Raw genomic sequence first — 24,139 nt, 5'->3', positions numbered from 1 at the left:
AGAAGCTACAGCAGAGCCACGAGACCGAGAGAACCACAGTCCACCAGCCGGTGACCTTTGGAGATGAAGAAGGAAAACACCTCCCGAGGAGCTTCTTGAGAAAAGCTATCAGATGATGCTGTGTTTGCCATATGCCTTTACAGATGAAAGAGAAACCCCAACCATGTTTGCCATGTGCCTTCCCAGTTGAGAGAAATCCTGAACTTCATTGGCCTTCTTGAATCAAGGTTGTCTTTTTCTGGATGCCTTTGATTGGACATTTCTATAGACTTGCTTTAACTGGAACATTTTCATGGCCTTAGAACTGTAAACCAGCAACTTATTAAATTCCCCCCTTTTAAAAGCTATTCCATTTCTGGTATATTGCATTCCAGCAGCTAGCAGACTAGAACAGAACCAACCAAGAATATTCTTTCAGAACACTGGATCCCTTTTAGGGATTTCCCTTTTAGGGAAATGCAGAGAGAGTCCTGGGTTCTATCCCAGAATTGAGAGCTGGACCAGTAGGAGAGGGAAGAGACAAGTCCTAGACTATGGAGAAAAGCAGGCAGGTTGATCAAGCAGCCCTCGCTGAAGGTCAAAGTGGAGGCTGAACAGAGAGCTGTACTGACCTGAAGAACTGTGCAGTTGAAGTGCTTTGCTGATCTAGGATCAACTCTGAAAGAGGCAGAGCCCCCAGCTGGCACAAAATTCCCCTAGACTCTTAAGACACCTTGCAGTCCTGAGCAAGCTGGAAGTTGAAGACCAATGATGAAATGAGCTTGCTGAAGTCAAGTCACTGGAGTATTTAGGTTTATAGAGGCATTATATAGAGGCATATGTATTCACCTGGCTTTAGGGATTTCTGCCATGGAGTGGGAGAGAAGGGAGATAGAAACAAAGGCAGCAGTAATGGGAAGAACAGAGACTAAATACATCAGTAACAGCAGTGGTCCCTATCTTTCTTTGCAGGCAGGGGAAACAGGATACAAAGTAGCCAACCCATTGGGTCCTCAAATATCCAAGGAGAGAGTGACGAAGCCAATGGTGGTAAGAAAGCTCAGGGCGTCTATTGGGAGGATACAGACTTGGCACTACCTGTTGTCTACCCCATACCCTTCACACTCGTGTATCAGATGCCTGTGCGAAGGACACAAGTGAATTTAGAGATCCATCTGTGAGCTGGAGGGTCATTCAAGGTCAAATGCCAACATAATAACTACCATTGCCACAGGTAACCTCTAAATTTAAGGACCTGGTAAGACCTGTGAAAGGAACGTCAAATTTGTATATTTGCAGCTGAATGGATATATTTTTAATTAAACCAGGAACCTGAGTAAATCAGAGTATTGGAAAGGTGGCTCTGTTGCACTGACAGTTCCATTATTCAGCCAGAATTTAATGAGCCCCTATCTGAGTCAACATCACTGAGAATGCTCCCAAATCACATTTGCTATTCGTAAACAGTCAAATTTTCAATACACCTCACTTAAGAGATTATCATAGCACCTGGAAAGTAATTAAACATCAGTATTTGGAACCAAAGTACACCATATGGGGGGCGGGAATACTGCACACATAATTGTCTAGACATCCCTTTAAATAAAGGAATTCCTAGTTTAAAAGGGTGATGGGTAATGGGTTTGAGCAGACTATTATATTGGTTTTGTTTTACTGTATGGATTTGCCTCTGAGCCCCAGTGTCGGTTTTCATAGTTTTAGTGTGCTGTTTTCAACTAAGAATGGAAACATCTTTCATGTTTCATATTCCCTCTTTAATATACTCATCTGTCCTATTGTAAAGTCAGTGTTTACCAGTTCTACCTGCTTACTCATGTTGAAGCCCTAAGAAATCAACAAGTCAGGACTCATGGCAGTTATCACCCTCTCTCTTCTCTCTCTCTCTCACACACACACACATTCACACTTACACACATACACGCACACCAATGCGTTGCACAGGATTTCTCAACAGTGGCACTATTGCCATTTTTTTGCCCACATAATTCTTTGTTATTTGTGTGTGGGTACAGGGTGGGGAGTCTATCCCATGCATTGCAGTGTATTTAGTCACATCCCTGATTTCTACCCACTAGATGCCAGCACCACACTTCCCCCAGCTGTGACAACCAAAAATGTCTATAGCATTGCCAAGTGTCTCCTGGTGGGCAACATCACCCCTAATTGAACACTGCTGGCCTAGAGAATCCAGGTCTCCATAGGAGCACTTCAGGACATAGGAGCTCCATAGGAGCACTTCAGGACATAGGAGCTCCATAGGAGCTCCATAGGAGCACTTCAGGACATAGGAGCTCCATAGGAGCACTTCAGGACATAGGAGCTCCATAGGAGCACTTCAGGACATAGGAGCTCCATAGGAGCACTTCAGGACATAGGAGCTCCATAGGAGCACTTCAGGACATAGGAGCTCCATAGGAGCACTTCAGGACATAGGAGCTCCATAGGAGCACTTCAGGACATAGGAGCTCCATAGGAGCACTTCAGGACTGACTCAAGAGCATTCCAATCTTTGCCCTGAATGCTAAAAAAGGGCATTAACAACCTGTACATATATAATACAAGGAAATTGCTGATGTGGTGGCAAAGCTGCCCTTTTTATTCCTTTGTGATTGAACTGCTCAGAGAAATGTCCAGCTCTGTTAAGAAGTCTCTCACAGAAAGCCAATTATTAAACAACTGAAGAAAGTAAATATTCAACATAAAGCAGTCAAGTGTTTTTTTAAGATGATTTTTAAAATTACTAGCTTAACTAAATTTGTTTGATTGGTTGATGGCAATATATATCCCTGATTGCCAAAAGATTTTGCATCTACTAATGGGGTGCTTTTGAGACTTTTTCTGGTTTGGACAGAAACTGTGGCAAGCTTTTTGTCCAGAAGAACAGTCAGGTACCATGTTTTCTTTTTCTTTCTCTCTATTTCTGGTGGGAAAGAGAATGCACAGTACAGTTTTACAAGTCCCCCCAAAGGAGAAAAAAGCTGGGGGAGGGGAGAGGGGAAAGGACAGTAATATTTATTTAGAGCCTGCTCTGTACCAAGAACTTCATCTGCGTGTGTAGCATCATACTAGGTTCACCTTGTCCTTCAAGATTTAGATAAAAATTGGTTCAATCTCCCTCTTTCTGACCCTAAAGGGAATCCAAACCTTCTCTAAGATTTCTGTGAATTCCTGAAGACTTAGATTCTCATGGGCCACCTCTACTCAAATGTTCTGCTTCTGCTGTGTCTATATTTCACTCACATCCCATTTTCCCCTCAAAAATAGAGAAGCATAGTCTCTTACCTTGACTTCCCCCAGAATATCATCTCTTCTTTTTTCCCTCCCTCCCTTCTACTTTCCCTCCCTCCCTCCCTTCCTACCCTTTTTTTTCGTCTCATTTATCTGTCTTTCAGTCCTTCAAATAAATGTTTGTTACCATCTATTATGCATCAGGTCACTATGTTAGGTACTAGGGATAAACTGATGAGTAAAATCAGACATGCTTTCATTGAGCTTATAATAGAGAAGATGGACATAAGTCAAATAATGACATAACTTAATATAGAATCATAAGAACAACAAAGGAATAATCTATGAGGCTTGAGAGCATCTTATAGCCTGGAGAACTATCTTATAGTTGGGGAAGATAGTTGGCCTGAATTCTGAGGGATGAGTAAGAATTAACTCAGTAAAGAAGAGAGAAAAGAGAATATCAGGCAGAGGGACCAGCATGTCCTAAAGTTTTGTGGCATAAGGAGCCAAGGAATTTTAAAAATGTTATGTGGATTCTATGCAGAAAGATAGGACAACAGTAGTGAGAGATGGGAAGGAGATGTAATTAGGGCTAGGACAAGCAGACCAAAGTGAAAGTGTGATATTTAACCTGATAGTAGAAAGAAGACAAAGCACTGTGAGTATTGGTGGAAGGGAGAATCTGGGGGTGGAGTTATGGAGTACTGAAAGGCATGGTCAGCTTTGGATTTCTTTTACTAAGATATAAATTACTTATAGGAAAATATATGTGCAGCTTAATGAGTTTTGATAAGTGTAATCACCAGTATGACCAATATTCAAATAACATATACAACAGTTCATCTCCCCAGAAAGTCCCCTTTGAAGTTTCCATTGAAGAAATTAAGAAAGTTATCAATGTACATCTCTCTCAAATCCAAAAAACTGGGGAAGATGATTTCAAAGGAGAATTCTAAACAAAATGTTAAAGATCAGATTATCTGTAATGATAGTATTCTAGAGCAACATGGAGAAAACCATAAAATACATCAGGACTAAAGAATTCATACCAGGTATGCAAGGATGGTTCAACAATGCAAAACCTACTTACATAAGTCATCACACTAATAGAGTTCAGGAGAAAAGTCATATGATTATTTCCATAAAGGCAAGATAATCATAGAGGTTATTTCTTTTCTGATTGCTCTAGCTTTTCAGTGAAATAGGAAGCAAGATCATCAAATGAGAGTGAGGACTAAAGAATAGAGAGAAATATGAAATCATCATCTAGGTAAAATTATCTTAATCAAAATGGAGAAACCTATGTCTCCATAGAAGAGTATTTCTACAGTGTTCCTCTGAAAAAGTTAGGGAGTACAAGGGTAATTCAGTGGTAGAATTCTCACCTGCCATGGAGGAGACCAAGGGTCAATTTCCTGCCCATGCACTTCCCCAAAAAACAAACAAACACAATAACAAAAATTCAATAAATGGTGCTGCAATAATGAGACTCACATGGAAAAAGAATATGCCATATAGAATACCAAAAGAAAAGGTACTGTTGTTCTAACTCCATACTACTACCAAATCCCTCTGCTTTTCTCCAACTCAGAGGGGATTATTTCTACTGTCATTAACAGGATATGAACCCTTAGCCCCAGAAAATGATGGCCTGAGATGGAACTTTACAGGTAAGTCCACTCAACACCTTTCTCCCAGTCAACCTTCTAATTTTCTCCCTGCTCTGTCTCAGCTTCTTCCAGCTCATCTTTCACATTCAGGTATTGAGTGCAATTTGCTTATGGTTAATAAGAAAAATTCATTTTTTTAACACATAATATACATATCCGTTCCTCAATTCTACTTCTAAGAATTTAACCTACAAATGTATTGGCCCATGTATTCAGTGATATAGGTACATGGATATTCATTGCAGAAGTATTCATATTTAAAACAAACTGAAAGCACTGGATAAAAAAAAGTTGTCACTACTTTATGAAGGAGCACAAGCAGCCCCAAAGAAGAAATTAGGTAGATCTGTATACATTGATTTGGAAAGCTCTCCAGGGTATTATGAATTGAAAAAAAATTTAGAACTATATTAATGGTACAATTCTATTTTTAAATTGTGTATACATATAGGAATTCATCATCCTCCAAGTAGGTACATTAGAGTTCTTTCAGTTGCAAGGTTATGAACTGGGAAAAGTATGCATCTAGAATTAGTTCCCAAACATACTATATTCCAGCAAAACACTTAAATCAATTCCCATCAACCTAATTAGTATCCTCAGTCAGTAACTGGTTCAAGGAGATATGAGGGATATACTCACCATTTCTGCATCATTTTCAGAGACACTGTATCTTTCTGATATTTCTGTGCCAGTATATACAGGAGCAGACCACCAGGGTACTTCAAAAATCATCAGGAAAGTGGGGCACTTATTGGCCAAATTATTTATTCAAGGTGACACAACTACTTAGTAGCAAAGTTAAATCTTGGACATGCCCTTGCTCCCATAGTTTTGCCACCATTTATATCATTCCGCTGTCTCACCCTACCTATCTTTTAAGTATGCCAATCTGATTTCACCTACTACATGAAGTCTTCCAGGATTTCCTTAACAAGAAATGATGGCCCCTTTCCTCTGAACATCAAGAGCATGGGACTTGAATTACTCTTATGAGCTTTGTTGTTGCCTGCTTTGGCTTGAGCTACTGATATACAAAGTTATCTACCCTACTCCTCCATGATCTCCTGGGGGCAATTTATTAATTCACTATGTTTGTGTAACAATCATGGTAAGAACTGGGATGAGGCAAGTGAGTATGAGGCATGAAATTTAAGGAGGCGCTCACTCTCAAGAAGTACAGGGTCACATGCCTCACCTTAGACCTGGCCCTGATAACACTTAACAGAAATAAAGAGCTACAATATCCCGTATTATTCTGCATATGTTGCAATACCCAGAACAGGTTTAGGTGGTTAGGTGAACTACCTAAGGGCAGCCAGCCAAGCTGAATGCAAAAGGACTCTTGTGTTCTCCGCTTTCTTCCTCCTTACCTCTTGCTGGGAGAGGACTATAGAAAAGACACGGGGCCATTTCAAAAGGCTCACAATCCAAGGAGATGAGCCCTGGATATCTGCTACTATATTCCAAGGTAGATTGTACATGGGGACAAGATCTCTTTGTTAATTCTATTTTCTGTCATTTCCTAAGTAGTGATATACTAATAAAATGTGCATCCTTCTTGAAATCATTTGAAATTAGATGGAAAAGTAAAATGAAATTGGATGAATGCAATGAGCCTATTTATCATTTTCTTTGACTGAGGATCTGAAGCACTTCTTCACATTTGTATTCAGAATGGAGTGCTTTAATTTCTAGGCTAAATTGACCCATAGATGAATGAGGCTAGTCAGCCAACTCCCACCAGGCAGCTATCATTCCAACTACCTGCCAAATCATTGCTTGGGGATGGAGGGTGGGCAATTAGCTTAGACCCCTATTTGCAGTAATGAGAACAAGAAATGAGGGTCTCATCAAACTGGAGCTGAACTGTTCTCTAATTCCAGAGAAGCTTCTGAAGTCAAGTCACTATCTGGGCCACAAGATGGATGCATGATTCCAAAGTCAGTCTTTCCTGATTTGGGTGTTATTTAAACCAGCAACCATACCAGTTGGGTCAATGCTGAACAGTATCCAGGTATAGCACCTGTATCTATTCTACTAAAACAGACCATGTCAGGCACCTCCTTCAGGTCAGCTTGATTGGTCCAAAAATTCTTGAATCTTCCTTCTCTGTGTCTGTGACATCTTCCAAATAATCAGAAGGTACATTCACAATCCATCTGCCCTCTACAACTTCACTAATCTTCTGCCTCTCATCCCTTTCCCGATTTGATGCCCTCTGGGTTTTGGAGCATGCATAGAAAAAGCCCTTCGGTTACAAAGAAAAAAACTCAAGTATCAAGCTGATGAGCCCACCTAAAGAAAACAAGATATGCTTAACCCACTTTGGCACTCAGCAAATCACATCACCACAGACTCAACAGTGTTCCTTAATGTTTCTTGTGGTGAAGCCACCTGAAGTCTTCTCGAGACATTAAAAGGCATTTATATGCCATGCCATCACAGTCTATGACCAACCAATGAATAAATTAAGGAGCTACTAAGCACTTATTCATTTTCTTTGACTGAGGGTCTTAAAGCACTTCCTCATATTTGTATTCAGAATGGAATTCCCTGGACCAGATAAGTCCTGAAATGCAGAGGGCCCAGCCTCTCCAGAACATCAGCTAGTTCCATTCTCCTTTACCATATTATTGACAGCCCCTTCCAACAAGAAAAAGTTAGAATGGGCATAGCCCAAATACCCCTAAAGAGTAGGAGAAAGATCAAAGGTGATGGTGAAGTTATACAGAGAAGATAGGGTTTAACAAATGAGAATGATTGCTCAATCACTTAACTGATATTTCTTTTAGTCTCTAATATCTTAGAGCAGCTAGAAGTAGAAAACTAAAATTGTGGAATTGTAACTCATACCAAACTCTGAAATCTGTTCTACAACTAAGTGTTGCGATGTACTTTGAACTGTTGCTTTTTTTAGTATATATGTTATTTTTCACAAAAAAAAAGAAAAAAAAGTTGATTGTGATGATAAATGCACAGCTATATGATATTTTGTAAACCATTGATTGTATACTTTAGATGATTACATGGTATGTAAATATATAATATAATCAATAAAAATAAAGTAAAAAATTTTAAAAATGAATCCTGCAATATATGGTCCTCTGTGACTGACTTATTGTATTTAGCATAATTTTTCAAAGTTCATCCATGTAATAGCATGTGTGCTGGTTTGAAAGGATGTATGGACCCTAGAAAAGCCATGTTTTAACCAAAATCCCATTTCATAAAGGCAGAATAATCCCTACTCAATACTGTAATCAGACCATCTCCCTGGAGATGTGATTTAATCAAGAGTGGTTGTTAAACTGGATTAGGTGACGACATGTCACCCATTTGGGTAGGTCTTGATAAGTTTCTGGACAATAAAAGAGGAAACACTTTGGAGATTGAAGGAGATTCAGAGAGCGCAGAGTAAAACAAAATAGCCACAAGAAGCAGAGTCCACCAGCCAGCGACCTTTGGAGATGAAGAAGGAGCATGTCTCCCGGGGAGCTTCATGAAACAGGAAGCCAGGAGAGAAAGCTAGCAGATGACACCATGTTCACCATGTGTCCTTCCAACTGAGAGAGAAACCATGAACTTCACTGGCCTTCTTGAACCAAGGTATCTTTCCCTGGATGCCTTACAACTGTTAAGTAGCAACTTATTAAATTCCCCTTTTTAAAAGCCATTCCATTTCTGGTATATTGCATTCCGGCAGCTAGCAAACTAGAACAGCATACATCAAGACTTCATTCATTTTTATGGCTCAACAATATTCTATTGACTGGAGATAAAACATCTTGTTTATCCATTGTTCAATTGATAAATAGTTGTATTGTTTCTACATTTTAGATATTATGAGTAACGCTGCTATATACATTCATTCACAAGTTTATGTATAGATTTTTTAATCTTATTTGTTGGGTCATATAGTAACTCTACATTTAACATTTTAAGGGTTGCCAAACTGTTTTCCAAAGCAGTTGCAAAATTTTACATTCCCACTAACAATGTATGATGTTCCAATTTCTGCACATCCTCACCAACACTTGTGTATTTCTGGATTCCCAGTACTATTCCAGTGATCTATATCTTTATCACTATGCTAATTCCACACTAGCACACAGTGTTGATTACTGTAGTTTTGTAGTAAGTTTCAAAATAGAGAAGTATGAGTTCTCCATCTCTGTGCCTCTTTTTCAAGACTGTTTTGGCTATTCTGGGTTCTTTGCATTTCCATATGTTTTATTTCATTTCATTTCAATGACAGGATTTTGATTCATCAACACCTTGTCCAAAATGTACTCCACTGAGCTGGAGACCTTGTACTGTTTGTTCCCATTATACCAGTAGATACCCTAAAGTCTATAAAGTGCCTAATAGCCCATGAGTCAAACTCATCTGCCTTTCCCTGTGTCACCCCAGGAGATGACAGGCCACAGCTACTAAGGGGCAGGAGCCAGGGAGTGGTGACAAAAATCCTCTCCTTGCCCCAACCCACGGCTTTATGAACCAGGAAAACTATCTGATCATTGCAATCAACATTTTGATGGCAAGGGTGGATATAGATAAATTAGCCCTTTCATTGAAATATTTCAGTTTTGGCCTGCTACGTAACTCACACATAAACACAGCTTCAAATTTGCCCTACAAAGACTTTAAACTTCCAGATAAGCTCAGTCATGTACAGAAAAGGATTTTTAACATCGTCTGATAATAGTTATCATGATTGGCCCCACAAAAGCTGAATGCTCAGCTATGGAGCTTCTTTTAAAAGAAAACTTGGCTTTTGGTTGTATATAAGTGATAATAAACAAGGAATACATATTATGTTGCCCAAGTTGCAAGTGCAAATGGACTAGCATCCCTTAACTTTGCTACCACCAGCAAAAAACAGCAAAAGAATGACAGGGTATGCCTTAGAATGATTAAATTTAAATATTCACATGCGCCTCAGCTGGTGAGTTACTAGTCAGTATATCTGGTTGCATAAGACAGAAAACCATTCCCATATCCATGTACTGAAAGAAAACTGACTTTGCTTTCAAGAGATTTTCCCCCTCTTAATGCATTTGAAATAGAGGCTGAAATAAAAAGGGAAATGAGAAGAAAACAAATAAACAAAACTGAGGCTATTATGAATAAGTTTGCATAGTAGAAACGCAGGTTCTGCTGAGTACTAACAGCATTCTCCTGGATTCATACTTTGGGGACCAGACCTATGCTGTATATATATTCTATACATAGTAATAAGATAAAATTAATAACATATTGATGACCTTGGAGATTTTTATCTTTACAGATTCATTTGTTGAACTGGAGAACAGAACTTGAAAGTGGTAAAGAAAGTAAATGATATAAGGCAATTTACACAATGGATGTTTTGTAAGCTGCTGTATGATAAAAACACAATTAACATGATGATGATAGTTAATATTATTATCAGAGTAGAAACCAGGAAGTCTTGGTTCTACTTTCCGGCTATCTTACGGCTTTGTTGGTTCTCTGATACTTCGAGGGTCCTTGGGCAAATGGAATAGAAGTTGACATTTTTCTTTGTGATTCCCAGTAGATAGGGCAGGATTTCTATCCTGAGGTAAAGACCACTTCTAGGAAGCATCATCTACATTCTTTCTCTAATTCCTTCCTACAATGCCCAGCCTCTATCACTCCATGACTTGTTGACATTGACATCACAGTGACCTCTGTGAGGCTGAGTCTAAAAGGCTTTCTCAGTCCTTATCACATTTGCCTTCCAGCCGCATGTGGCAGCGTTGACCATTCCGAGTTATCACCTTCATTTTCTTGGAAGGCTTCTATTTATTTTTAATCTCCTCACATCAGTCATTCAACAAATTTTTATTGCATACCTACTATGTGTTGGGCACTGAGTTGGACACTAGGAAAACAGTGGTGGTGTTGGGAACTGAATTATGTCTCCCACAAAAGGCATACTTAGGTCCCAACCCACAGGCCTGTGGGTCGGAACCCATTTATAAATAGGACCTTTGAAAAAGTTATTAATTAAAGTGTGGCAAACTGGATAAGAGTGGACCTTATTTTAATGTGGCTGAAGTCCTTATAAGCAAAAAAAAAAAAAAATGGACATGGATAAAGAAGCCACAGGAAGATCAAGAAACCAGAAGTCAATGGAACCCAGAAAAGATGCCGCCATATGCACTGCCAAATGACAGAAAAGTCAAGGACCCAAGGATCACCAGTAGCCAGCCCTGGAACACCACCGTCTTCAGAGAGAAAGTATCACCTTGCTATGTCTGGAATTTGGACTTCTCCTGGCCTCAAAACTGTGAACAAATAAATTTCTATTGTTTAAGCCAAACTGTTGCATAATATTTGTTTTAGCAGCTAAGAAACTAAGACAGGTTAGTAAAATCAGGCATGATTCCTACTGTTTTAGAACCTATACTCTAATAAGAAAAATATTCATCAAATCCCCACCCAGATAAATATCAAATTGCAACTATAATATGATTCATTGGAGAAAGATACTATTAAGTGGTCCGTACTTAGAAAATTTGACCTAGTCAAAGAAGTAAGGACGGCCTCCCTGAGGGAGCAGCGCCTGCTGAGATCTGAAGACTGTGAACAGGGTGAGGAAGAGCATTCAGGCGGAGGTGAACGGACCCCAGACAGGGCCTTGAGCTGGAGAAATGCAGCGAGTGTGAGAGTCAGTAAGAAGGTATCTTAGGTCACGTTCCCTAGAGGCAGAGCCCGAGGCAAAGATTTGGGTACATGTGATTGATGGAAGAACTACTCTCAGAAGGGGTGAGGGAAGCAGGATAGGTTAGGGAAGGAGCTAAGCAAAGATGGGACCTTGGTTGGCACCTTACTTAAGCCTGATCCCATGCGGAGCTCTGAAGTGAGAATGACACCACAGAGTTGGTCCCCCTTGAGGCGAACGGGAGGTCTTTTGTACTCCTATATAAGCCAGTCTTGGCTGTGGGTGGCGTGGGAGAAGGGGAAATGTATAATCTCCCAGGAGAATACTCCCACTGACCAAGGGCAGCCAACACTCACATTAGCTGGAACATGGGCGCCCCAGCACGTAAGAGGTCTGGGGAAGACTCTAGCAGCATCTACCGCAGAAGCCAATGTGACCAAATCCTGAGTAAGGGAAGCTCTTCTGAATCCCAGACCCTCAGCTAAGTCTTTTCCCCTCTCTCTTGTCTTAAGTTTCCTTTCCTTTCTGGTCCATTCATACTCCATGGTTATTTTTCCCATGACTGGATCCCAGACTAGAGGTCACTTCAGGGCACAATCCTGTAGTCTTTTGTATGCCCCTAGGAGGTTGGTATCAGTGTCATCTTCCAGGCCTAAACCAAAAGAACCACAGAAGGAGTCAAGTCCAGAGAATACCAAGAATACCTGACAATTCATGCTAAAGACTTCTGAGGCCAAGAAGTCAAAATAGGGTACGTAACCCAAGCAGTATGAAGATGATAAGTGAGAGCCACAGGAGTGGGTATCAGAGGTGTCAGAGTTAAAGCAAAAGGAAGACCCAAAAAGGGAGTGAGGCTGGGCCCGGGACAGGCAGGGGCAGACAGTGAGAAGCAGATCCTCTGGGGAGCCACCATGCTGCTCATTTTGACTCCCTCCACCACACCAGGGCTTACAGTTTGCAGTTGGGTAAGTGGATGCGTTTATTCCTCTTTTTCTGCTTTTCACATTATTGGGCTGACACTTAAATTCTATGTAACAAGTTAAACGCTGAAAATTTAGTAGAGAATGGGGTAGAATAAAGAGAAGAAACAGCATGTCAGGACTTTTAACTTTTTAAACAAATCACCACATATATACATAGAAGGTACAAATAAATTTTATCAGTCTGCTCACAGCTAATCCAATTAACTAAAAGATAGCGCTTGAACATCTCAACCCCTCACAATTTGGTCTGACTTTCCTAAACCAATTTCATATTACTGTATATATGGAACCAGACAAATATAGCAATAATTATTGAACAGCTGTGCTAAGCTTTGCATACTTTATTTAAACAGTTCTAGGATTTATATAAATCATCTTTTTTAATCCTTCCAACAACCTTTGGAAGGTATTATTATGGCCAGTTCACAGATTAGAAAACAAACTCAGAGCTGGCAAGGGGCAGACTTTAAATATAAACTTAGATCTCTCTTTTGACTACAATGGAACAACATTTACAACCAAAATCTCAGGTCTTATATAGCCAAATGAAATTTGTGCCATTCAAACATGCCCTCTAGAGACTACAAAATATTCTTCCTTAGAACTAACTTTCCAGCCCCAAGCAGAGTCTTTTTAAAATTCTCATTGCAGACAAGGCTCTGTCCTCAAAGGATGGCACTGATTTTCAAGTCATCTGGAGTAAAGACTGATCGGGTACAGAGGAGAGGAAGCTGGGCCAAACAGTGCGCGTCTTTCTTTCTGTCCAGTCCCCTCTTTCTGTGGAGGAGTGGCATCCTCTTCTCGTCGACACCTGCGTCTCCTTTGCCTCCACACTTCAAGGCTGTATGTGACCCAAGCCTGGCCAACCACGCTACTTCGTCCTCCCTGTCCACTGTGTTTGCTTCAAGAAGTGGATCCAAGTACAGCAAATCAGAGACCCTTTGTAAGATTTCGTACATCATTGTTAGAAAAAAGGTCTCTCTTCCTTTCGGATCATGTATTAACTTGCTATGGCTGCTATAACATATTACAGCAAACAACCCAAATTTATCTTACAGAGCTCTAGAGGCCAGAACTCCGAAATCAGTTTCTCTAGGCTGTGATCAAGGGATCAGCAGGCTGGCTTTCATCCTTTCTGGGGACTCTAGGGATGAATATGTTCCCTTGCCTTTTCTAGCTTCTAGAGACCCCTGGCACTTCTCAGCTTGTGGCCCATTCGTTTTCAAAGCACATCACTAAAACCCTCTCCTTCTGCCATCCCATCTCCTTTTTACACTTTTGGCCTTCTTGCCTCCCTCTAATAAGGACCTTGTGGTTACATTAGGCCCACCTGGATAACCCAGGACAATCTCCCTATCTCAAGATCCTTACCTTAATCACGTCCGCCAAACCCCTTGTGCCACGGAAGTTAACAAATCCACAGATTTGGGAGTTTAGGACATGGGCAGCTTTCAGAGTTCCACCTTAGACTATGATTAAAGTATGTAGGTTTGGACATGGATGAATCTTGAAGACAACATATTGGGTGAAATAAGCACGGCACATTAGGACAAAGGCATACGATTCTATTTATATGAAACACCCAGAACAAGCAAATCTATAGAGCCATAAAGTAGACTAGAGGTGAAGGCTGCAGGGCCAAGTGGACCGTTCACTGCTGCCGCGCGGAACAACAGAGGGCAGGGAGAGAACCCCCGGGACTGCAGTCCCAGCGTGAGTAATCCGAGACCCTACGGAGATTGGGGGAGGAGACAGGTGAGTAATCTGGACGGGGAGAGCGGCTGGGTGGATCGACCATGTGTGGGGGGAGCTGACCATCCTCGACTCCAGCCTGCCCGAGCTGCCGCGCGGTCCATAGTTGACAGCGCCCATGGGGAGCCCAGAGACCACCCGAGAGTCCTCTGCGGGGGACCGGGCTCCAGGCACCAGGAGCCATCGCCCGGCCGGGTGCGGGAATAGTCGGCCCCACCGGTCCAGTGTCTGGCAGACCCACCAGCTGGGCGCTGCGGGTTGGCTGCTACCCTCGGGGCTGGTCGGTTCGGCAGTCCCGCAGGCAGGGACACGCTGTCCAGCTGCCATAGGCTGGAGCAGCTCCTGCTGCGCACACCGCGCCAGCCTCTGCGAGCCGGGAGAACCCCGCAGGCACGAGGGAGGAGCCTTGGACGCGCCACCTGCTGGTGAGAAGCAGTCGGTGCAGGCAGGCTAACTCACTATCTGCCTAGGTTGGTTGGTTTGTTTAATGATTAGTTTGTACTTTTATAAATTATTTTATTAAAATAGCCACTTTAAATTAGAGGTATTACAAGGTTTCCTTGTGTGCGTATGTTTTCATGAAGCAATGTAAGTTGTCTTAATTTACACAGAAATTGGAATTTAGCTTAACTATATATTTTACTCAAAAATTCGGAGACAAATGAGCGGATTTCTTCTCTAATCCCACATTTACGAAAATATTTATTAAATGTAAAAGAAAAATATTTCACCTGGATCTGTGAGAGCCTTTCTAGGAAATTTTAAGATTTGTGCATTCTCTACTTTTTTATTTATTTATTTTATTTTTCAAATATATGCATTGACAAATCTTCACACACATACAGTCCATACATGGTATACAGTGAATGGCTCACAATATCATCACTTAGTTGTGTCTTCATCACTGAGATCATTTTTAGAATATTTGCATCACTCCAGAAAAATAAATAAAAAGAAAAACAACTCATATATCCCATACTTGAAGTTCTAGCAAGAGCAATCAGGCAGGAAAAAGAAATAAAAGGCATTCAACTTGGACAGGAAGAAGTAAAACTTTCATTATTTGCAGATGACATGATACTACACTTGGAAAATCCTGAGAAATCTGCAACAAAGTGACTTGAGCTAATAAACAAATTCAGCAAAGTGGCAGGATATATAAAATTAATGCAAAAATCAGTAATGTTTCTATACACAAGCAATGGTCTAACCAAGGAGTCAGTTAAGGAAAAAAATTCCATTCAAAATAGCAACTAAAAGAATCAAGTATCTAGGAATGAACTTAACTAGAGATGTAAAGGATTTGGGCAGGCCATGGTGGCTCAGTAGGCACAGGTCTCACCTGCCATGCTGGAGACCTGGGTTCATTTCCTGGTGCCTGCCCAAGCAAAAAAAAAAAAAAAAAAATCACCTAGGAGATGTAAAAGAATTGTAACCAGAAAACTACATAATATTGCTAAAAGAAATTATCTTAATAGGCAGAAAGACATTCCCTGCTCATGGATAGGAAGGTTAAATATAGTTAAGATGTCAATTCTACCCAAACTGATTTACAGATTCAACACAGTACCAATCAAAATTCCAAAAACCTACTTTGAAGACTTGGAAAAGCTAGTTTCCAAATTCATGTAGAAGGGAAAGAAACCATGAATAGCTAAAAGCATCCTAAAAAAGAGGAACAAACTGGGAGGATTAATACTTCCTGGTTTTAAAACTTACTCTAAAGCCACAGTAGTCCAAACACCATGGTACTGGCTCAAAGATAGAATATTGACGGATGGAATCGAATGGAGAGTGCAGAAATAGACCACCAAATCTATGGTCAACTGATCTTCGATAACGGCCCCCAAATTCATTGAACTGGGACAAAATAGTCTTTTCAATAAACGGGAATGGGATAACTGGATATCAATAACCAAAAGAATGAAAGGGGACCCCTACCTTACACCCTATACAAAAATTAACTCAAAATGGATCAAACATCTAAATATAAGAACCAGTACAATAAAGTTCCTAGAAGAAAATGTAGGAGAACATCTTCCAGACTTAGTAATAGAAAGGAGCTTCCTAAACTTTACATCCAAAGCAGAAGCAATAACAACAACAAAAAATAGATAAATGAGAACTCCTCAAAATCAAATGCTTTTGCACCTCAAAAGACTTTGTCAAAAAGGTGAAGAGGCAGCCAACTCAATGGGAGAAAATATTTGGAAATCATACATCAGATAAAGGTTTGATATTCTGTACACATAAAGAAATCATTCAACTCAACAACAAAAGAATAGCAACCCAATTTTAAAGTAGGCTAAAGATATGAATACACAATTTTCTGAAGAGCAAATACAGATGGTTCAAAAGTGCATGAAAAGATGCTCATTTTCACTGGCTATAAGGGAGATGCAGATCAAGACTACAATGAGATACCACCTCACACCTATAATAATGACTGCTATTAAACAAACAGGAAACTACAAATGGAGAGGATGTGGAGAAATTGGGACACTAACGCACTCCTGGTGGGAATATATAATGGTACCGTCGCTATGGAAAACAGTTTGGTGGTTCCTTTGGAAACTAAATATCCAGTTGCCCTGTGACCCAGCAATACCACTACTTGGTATATACTCAGAAGAGCTAAAAGCAGTAACATAAGCAGACATTTGCACACTGATGTTAATACCAGCATTATTCACAATTGCCAAAAGATGGAAACAATCCAAGTGTCCATCAACAGATGAGAGGATTAACAAAATGTGATATATACATGCAATGGAATATTATACAGCAGTAAGACAAAATGATATTCTAAAGCACATGACAAGATGGATGAGCCATGAAGACGTACTGCTTAGTAAAATAAGCCAAACCAATAGGATAGATACTGTATGATTCCACTTTTATGACCATGGTGAAGGTAAAATCAGAGACAATACAGAATATGGGGGACCTAGAGATACACAGAAGATTGAGATGGGCAAACAGTTAGCTAATGTAGTTGTACTTAAATGTAAGAGAATAGATAGAGGTGGAGCGGTTCACGAGTGATTCTATAAGTAATATTACCATATTGAAGGTGAACATATTTGAAAGGGGTTGTGTAATCTCATGTGTCCCCACCGATAAACACTACAAATATAAATAAGTTCTTGCATGAACTCCTGCAACACTATGAATCTCGTACAAAGAGTGGGTAATTTCGGGGTATGGGGGGGAAATGTTATTGCATACTATGGGCTGTGTTTAACAGGGAAAACATCAACAGCACCACAGCAACACCAGAGGTTCATAATGGGGGAGGGACAAGGGTTAGTGGGAGGTTTGGATTTTCTATTTGGTGAGGGTTTGTTTATTAGCTATCTTTCTCTTGGGAACAATGAAATTATCTACAACTGATGGATTTTTTACTTTGGACATTATACATGAGGCCCAATACAAGGAGATGACTGAAAAATGCACTGAGTGAGAAATAGATTGGCGAACAATGTTGTATACATATGATCAAACATTATGCTGCTACAAAAAGGAACAAAGTTGTGAGGCATGCAATGATGTAAATGAACATGTGGGACATCTGATGAGGCAAAATGAGCCAGAAATAAAAGAACAAATATTGTATGATCTCATTTAGAAAATACTTATAAGAAAATTGGGATCTAGACTGTAAGTTCTAGCTGTCATATTTAGTCTGGAGTGGTAATTGTTGTTTCTGGACTTTGAGGGCTGTTTTATATTGGTATCACTTTATGTTTAGCGAAATGAACAAAGTCAGTCAGGTCAGGGTTAAGGTAATTCAGAATACAGTGCTAAGGAAGACATTGCCTTCCTTTAGAACTTCACCTACTCTTTGAGACCAAGGGAAGAAAGATTTATTTTGTCCAGAACCTAACTTTTCAGTATCACTTAATCTGACTCAACCTGTCTGGATAGATCATTTAAACAATCCAGACACAGGGAGCCCAGAATAAGAAAGAGGACCTTTAATCCTGTATAGCTTAATGTAGAGCCTGGAGGCATCCCAGAGTATATTAAGCAGATAATCAAAAAATATTGGCAAAGTCCCTTGAGAGATGGGAGAAAATATATGGAACTTTAAACTTTACCCCTGGGGAAACCCCTGATACTGTGTCAAACATTAGGGACACCCAAATCTATAGGCCAAGCCCTTGATCTTGAGGCTTGCTCTTGTGAAGCTTATGTATGTAGCAGAGAAGCTTAGCCTAACTACAGGTATGCCTAAGAGTTATTTCTGGAGGACCTCTTTTGTTGCTCAACTGTGGCCTCTCTCTCTCTCTAAGCCCAACTCTGCAAGTGAAATCATTGCCCTCCCACCTACTTGGGACATGACATCAGGGGTAAAAGTTTCCCTAGTGACATGGGGGATGACTCCCAGGGATGAGCCTGGCCCTGACACCATGGTATCGACAATGCCATCCTGACAAAAATGGGGAAAAGAAGTGTAAAATATAAAGTATCAGCGGCTGAGAGAGTTCAAATAGAATCAAGAGGCTACTCTGGAGATCACTCACGAAGGCTTCAATTAGACCATGCTACCTACCATAATTTGCCAAACCCCAACCAGAACCATTCCAGGCAATCCTAAAGAACGCCTAGAGCATTATGTAAAATTCTACAAAGGTTCCATGCAGTAGGGTAACTTTCCAGAAACCTACAACCTCCAGATGGGTCCTGGACCAGATGAGTTCTGAAATGCAGAGGGCTAGCCTCTCCAGAACATCAGCTAGTTCCATATCCCTATTCCATATTATTGATAGCCCCTTCCAACATGAAACAGTTAGAATGGGCATAGCCCCAATCCCCCTAAAGAGTGGGAGAAAGATCAAAGGTGATGGTAGAGTTATACAGAGAAGGTAGGATTTAACAAATGAGCATAATTGCTGAATCAGTATATTGGGATTTCTTTTAGTCTCCAGTACCTTAGAGCAGCTAGACATAAAAACCCAAAATTGTGGAATTGTCACCCATACCAAACTCTGAAATTTGTTCTACAACTAATTTTTGCAATGTACTTTGAAATTTTTTGCTTTTTTGTATGTACGTTATTTTTCACAAAAAAAGAAAAAAACGTTTTCTAGCTTCCAGTGTTTTGGAGAAGCTAGAAGGAAAAATCTGAAATAGTGGAATGGTAACCCATAACAAACTTTGAAATCTGTTCTGTAACTGCTTGATGTAGTGTACTTTGAAAATCATTGCTTTTGCTTTCTTTTCTTTGCGTATATGATATATTTAACAATAAAAAACATTTTTATAAAAAAGAACCATTGCTTAACACACACACACACCATGCTGAGATACTGCTGCACACTCACAAGAATGGCTAAAATTAAAGACTGAAATTCCAAGTGCTGACTAGAGTATGGAAGAATGGAAACTCTCACTGGTGAGGAAAATGCAGAATGGTACACCCACTTTGGAAAACAGTTTGATAGTTTCTATAAAATTAAGTATTCATTTACTCTATGACCCAGTGATCCCACTCCTAGATATTTACCAATGATATATAAAAACAAGTTCAGACAAAGACATGTACTGCACTCAAAACTGGAAACTACCCAAATATCCATTAACTGCTAAACAGATAAGGAAACTGTGATATATCCATACAATACAATATTACTCAGCAATAAAAAGGAAGAAATCCTGATACATGCAAGAAAATGGATGAATCTCAAAAGCATTATGCTAAGTCTAAGAAGTTAGACCCAAACAACTACATGCTGTAGATTCCATGTGTATGAAATGTGACACAAATCAAAACTATGTCAGAAAGCAAATCAGTGATTACCAGGGGTGGGGGCTGGGGAATTTTCTGTGAAGAGGCACACAGGAACTTTTGGAGGTGATGGAAATGTCTTGTATCAAGATTGTGATGGTGGTTGCACAACCACGTATCTTTGACGAAGTTCATATATTTGTACTTTAAAAATAGTTAAATTTTAATTTATGTAAATTGTACCTCAATAGAAATGACTTGTAAAAATCTTCTCTGTTCCTTATTAGATCAAAGTTTACACCGAGCCTCCAAAATAGATATCTCTGGTCGCCCTCTGAGAGAAAGAAGGAGAAAAGATCTCATTTCTCCACAAGCTAATTCTGCTACACATATTAATCATCCCCCTTTACCTAAATAAGTTTACACTGATTTCTGTTATTTGTAACTGAAAGAGCACTCACTAGGATATTTCTTTATGGAAATGGAATTAAATTTCTTAAGCAACTCAGGAAGTCCAAACTACCTACCATATAATGTCATAAATTCTTTTGATATTGTATTTGGATGGTTTCTTTCCTTCTGGAAAGCTACTTTTCAGCTTGCCATCTTCCTAATGTCATTCCATCCATATGCAATGCAATTCACGACCCAACTTCCAAAGAGTCCATTTGAGGACTAAACTCATCATACTATAATGATTCCAGAAATTAAGATGTTCCTAGCAAAATGGTCTCACTGTTCATCCTTCTTAAAAATCACATAATTTTAAAGTTCCGTTCTCTGTGATTACCCCACGGAAGAAATCATAATAACTCCATACAGATGAAGTAATTTCCGCCCTTGGTTAGACCATAAACTATATGCTTCCAGCAAAGGGGCAAACAGCAAAGCCCCAAGAACCATCTGAGTCCTGAGTGTACCCGCACTGTGGCTCCTGCCTCCTAGGCCTTGGGCCCACAGGACAGCTGCCTGGAAAGCACAGCCCTCCTCCTGATTCCCAGCCCACACTGTATAGGCTGAGAAGACCCATATTGCTGGAAAGTGAGCATCACACAGGAACTGTCATCTGCCATGGCATAATGGCTCGTCATGGAACTATAATTCCATGTGATACTAGGAGGTTCGTCCAAGAAGACCAGCAGCCAAATATTTAAGTGTTTGTATCATAACAAACACAATTATGAGACAGAAAGAGCTTATTAGTTCTACTATGTAATTTTAAACCTCCAAAAAAAAAATCCTCATCTTGTGATTTCAAGAAGCCTGCCATCATTCCAGGGTACCTAACAGTTCCCTGAGTGGCTGGTGAAGTGCCCCTTCTTGGCTGACAAGTCGTGATTCTGTGCCAGTCCTGGTGTCTGACTGTTTAGAAGCAGCAGACTGGGTTAGATGACCCAATTAAGGGCCCTGAATTCTATAAGCACGAGTATGTGATGCAGGATAGAACACGCCTTACCCACCATTTGTTATTAATCAGGAAACCGCAATTGCCACTCACAGGTATTGGACGTGTATGGTTTTCTACATGTATGGGTTTAAGTGTACCCACTCTGGCATGTGAGTCTGGGAACACGTGTATGGAAGTCTATGCCTGATCATCTGTCATCTGGATACGAGTCTCGTGTACCTAGTCTCAGGGCACGAGCACATCCTTCTCATCCTGGCCTCGCTGTCAGCTCCATCTCTATACCTTCATGCACTGAGTGGACTGGTGATGGGAAGAGAAGACCTCGGGTAGCTTACTTAGAACAGCATACTCTACAGCTCCATCTGCTTAGCTGTTCAGCATTAGGTAAATTCCTTTACCTCTCCAGTGAATCTCCATCTCCTTGTCTGTAAAATGAAGACCATCTAATTCTTTGAGAGGATTTGTGAAAGTATTTTGTCAGGGTGTTTATTATATAATAATAAAAGTATAATAGTGCAATACTATGCAACAATAGTGCTTATCTTAGTTTGGGTTCACCCAAAGTAGACTCTGAGACAAAGATTGGAGTGCAAGTAGTTTATCTGGGGTGTGAAGGAAATATCTGCAGGTGAATGGGGAGGGGAAACAGGGCAGGGAAGGCAGCCAACAAAGAATGAGTTAGCAAGCCAGTTTCTGTCATGGGTGACTAGGTATTAACGGCACAGGAACCCTCTGGGAAGTGGTTTACAATACTCTCCAAGGGTTACTCTACCAAAAGTGAGGGAGGTGACAGTGCTATATACCAACTCCGTTGAATATTGGGTAAGAGCTGCAGGCAAGGAGTTACTTTCTCAGCACTCTCAGTCTGCTGCAGACACCTGTCCAGAACTAGAGACCCAGGAGTTTGGACTTAGGCCAGCTGTAGGTGAATGCAAAGCCCTAGGAATATGAGCAGGGAAGGAACGGCGTCTGGTTCAGGGTTAGATCAGGAATGCCACTAAGTTAAGTTTCACCAGCAAAGACCTAAACTCTGGGCAAGCCTGGATTCCAAAACAGAAACTGCAAAAAAGGGCAATTTGAGGAGGAAACTGAGCCAAAAAGAGAGCTCTCTCAGGCCTAGATGAGCTTGTAACTGTCTGTTTTCCATTTAGTCATGAAGATAATTATTTTTGAGTACCTGTCCTGTGCTGACCCTGAAGTAAATACTATAGGTATGGTGGTGAACAAGGCACATTTACCCATGCCCTCCTGGAGTTCCAGTAGAGATAACTGACTTAATCACAAAAATGAATATGCAACCAACAGAGACTCTAATAAAATAAAACGAGGAAAAACCCCACAAATATGTAGTGACAAATAATAATGAACAAAAATTACATGTGGATCTTAGTTGACTGGTGGAAAAGGGCAGGAAGCATCAGGGAAGACCTTTCTGATTAAGTGACACTTAAGCTCAGAACTGAAGGATATGTAAAAGGGGCCAGGTAAAGGGGAGGGAAATTCCAGACAGATGGCTTAGGGCCCTGAGGCAGGAAACAGCTTGGCATTCTCCAAGTACTGGTGGGGATGGCTGGTGCATGTTGAGAGGGCATGTGACAAGAAGTGAGGCTGGAAAAGTAGTTAGCAGTCTAACCAGGCAAACTTATAGCATGGGATTGACTATGAATTTTATCCTAAGTGCTACGAAGAGCTAATGAAGGATTTAAAGCAAGCAAGCAACTTGATCAAATTTGAATTTTAGAGGGCTACTGTGTAGAGATGGGATACCAGTAGTAGTTCTGGTCACCCGATGTTCTCTGAACCCTACTTGATATGGAGCATCAACGAAGTTCAGCCTCCTGGAGGAGCTCACATGTGGACATGTGGTAGAAATGTTAACTTCTAAAAGAGAGGTATAAACAAAAGGTTTAGAGGTAGTAAAAAAGGTGATCAAAAAAGTCTTCCTGTAGGAAATGGCATTTGGGCCAAGCCTTGGAGTATGGGTGATGTTGGACCTGACAAATGACATGGAGAAGGCATTTGGTCCCAGGCAGAGAAAACAGAGAGACAAAAGGTAAAGGCAGACCAGGCATTTGTTCTCTCTGTTTCCCTGGTGAAAGCATCCAGGCAGAAAGAAGCCCGAAGGGGCCACAGTTCCTCTGCTCATTTAGCCACACAGTTTAGCTTCTTGGTTGCCATGGTGGGTCACAGTGATGGCTCAAGCACCCAGAGTAGCTGTTCCAATCCCATTGGGGTCAGATGATCACCAGAACTGGATAGGAGATCAATTACACCTGAGAGTCAGCAGGAAGCTATCCATGGACCTAGATGAACATATGTTGGGTAGGCCGGATGGTGAGGTCATTTGCCTTCTACTCAAACTCATCCTTGCACCATTCAACCCCAATGCAAACAAACTAAAAACCACTCCCAAATTAGTTTTTTGTTTGGAAATTCAGCAAACCTCTGTATGTGCATGTATGTGTGTCATATGTGTGCGTGTGCATGCATATGTGGGTCACTGTTACACATCTGCAAGTATCCGTGAATGTGCCCTATGTCACCATGACGTAAATGGTAACAGCTCACATTTGAGTGCCCACCATGTGCTCTGTGTTGCCACATTAATCACTTCACTGAATCCTCACAGTAGCCTGGGTCAGTAGGCATTAATTGTCCTCTCTACTTTACAGGTGAGCAACCTGTATGTTTGAA

At 40.6% G+C, this 24,139-nt stretch overlaps 1 protein-coding gene across 5 annotated transcripts in view; it reads right to left on the bottom strand.

Moving 5' to 3' along the window:
• MTHFS (methenyltetrahydrofolate synthetase) overlaps window positions 1-24,139 on the bottom strand; it is a 211,649-nt gene that overhangs the window by 81,483 nt on the left and 106,027 nt on the right. Inside the window, exon 3 of one of the 5 annotated variants that reach the window (XM_077128545.1) lies at window positions 20,097-20,371. The exons of the other annotated variants lie outside the window; for them this stretch is intronic. Within the exon in view, the coding sequence (XP_076984660.1) occupies window positions 20,244-20,371 (128 nt within the window). The 3' untranslated portion in view covers window positions 20,097-20,243. Of the gene's footprint in view, window positions 1-20,096; window positions 20,372-24,139 lie in introns of those variants that run through there. 5 annotated transcript variants of the gene reach the window in all.

This window comes from Tamandua tetradactyla, chromosome 14 (assembly GCF_023851605.1).
Source record: "Tamandua tetradactyla isolate mTamTet1 chromosome 14, mTamTet1.pri, whole genome shotgun sequence".
NCBI lineage: Eukaryota > Metazoa > Chordata > Mammalia > Pilosa > Myrmecophagidae > Tamandua > Tamandua tetradactyla.
This window is presented reverse-complemented; position numbering and strand designations above follow the sequence as displayed.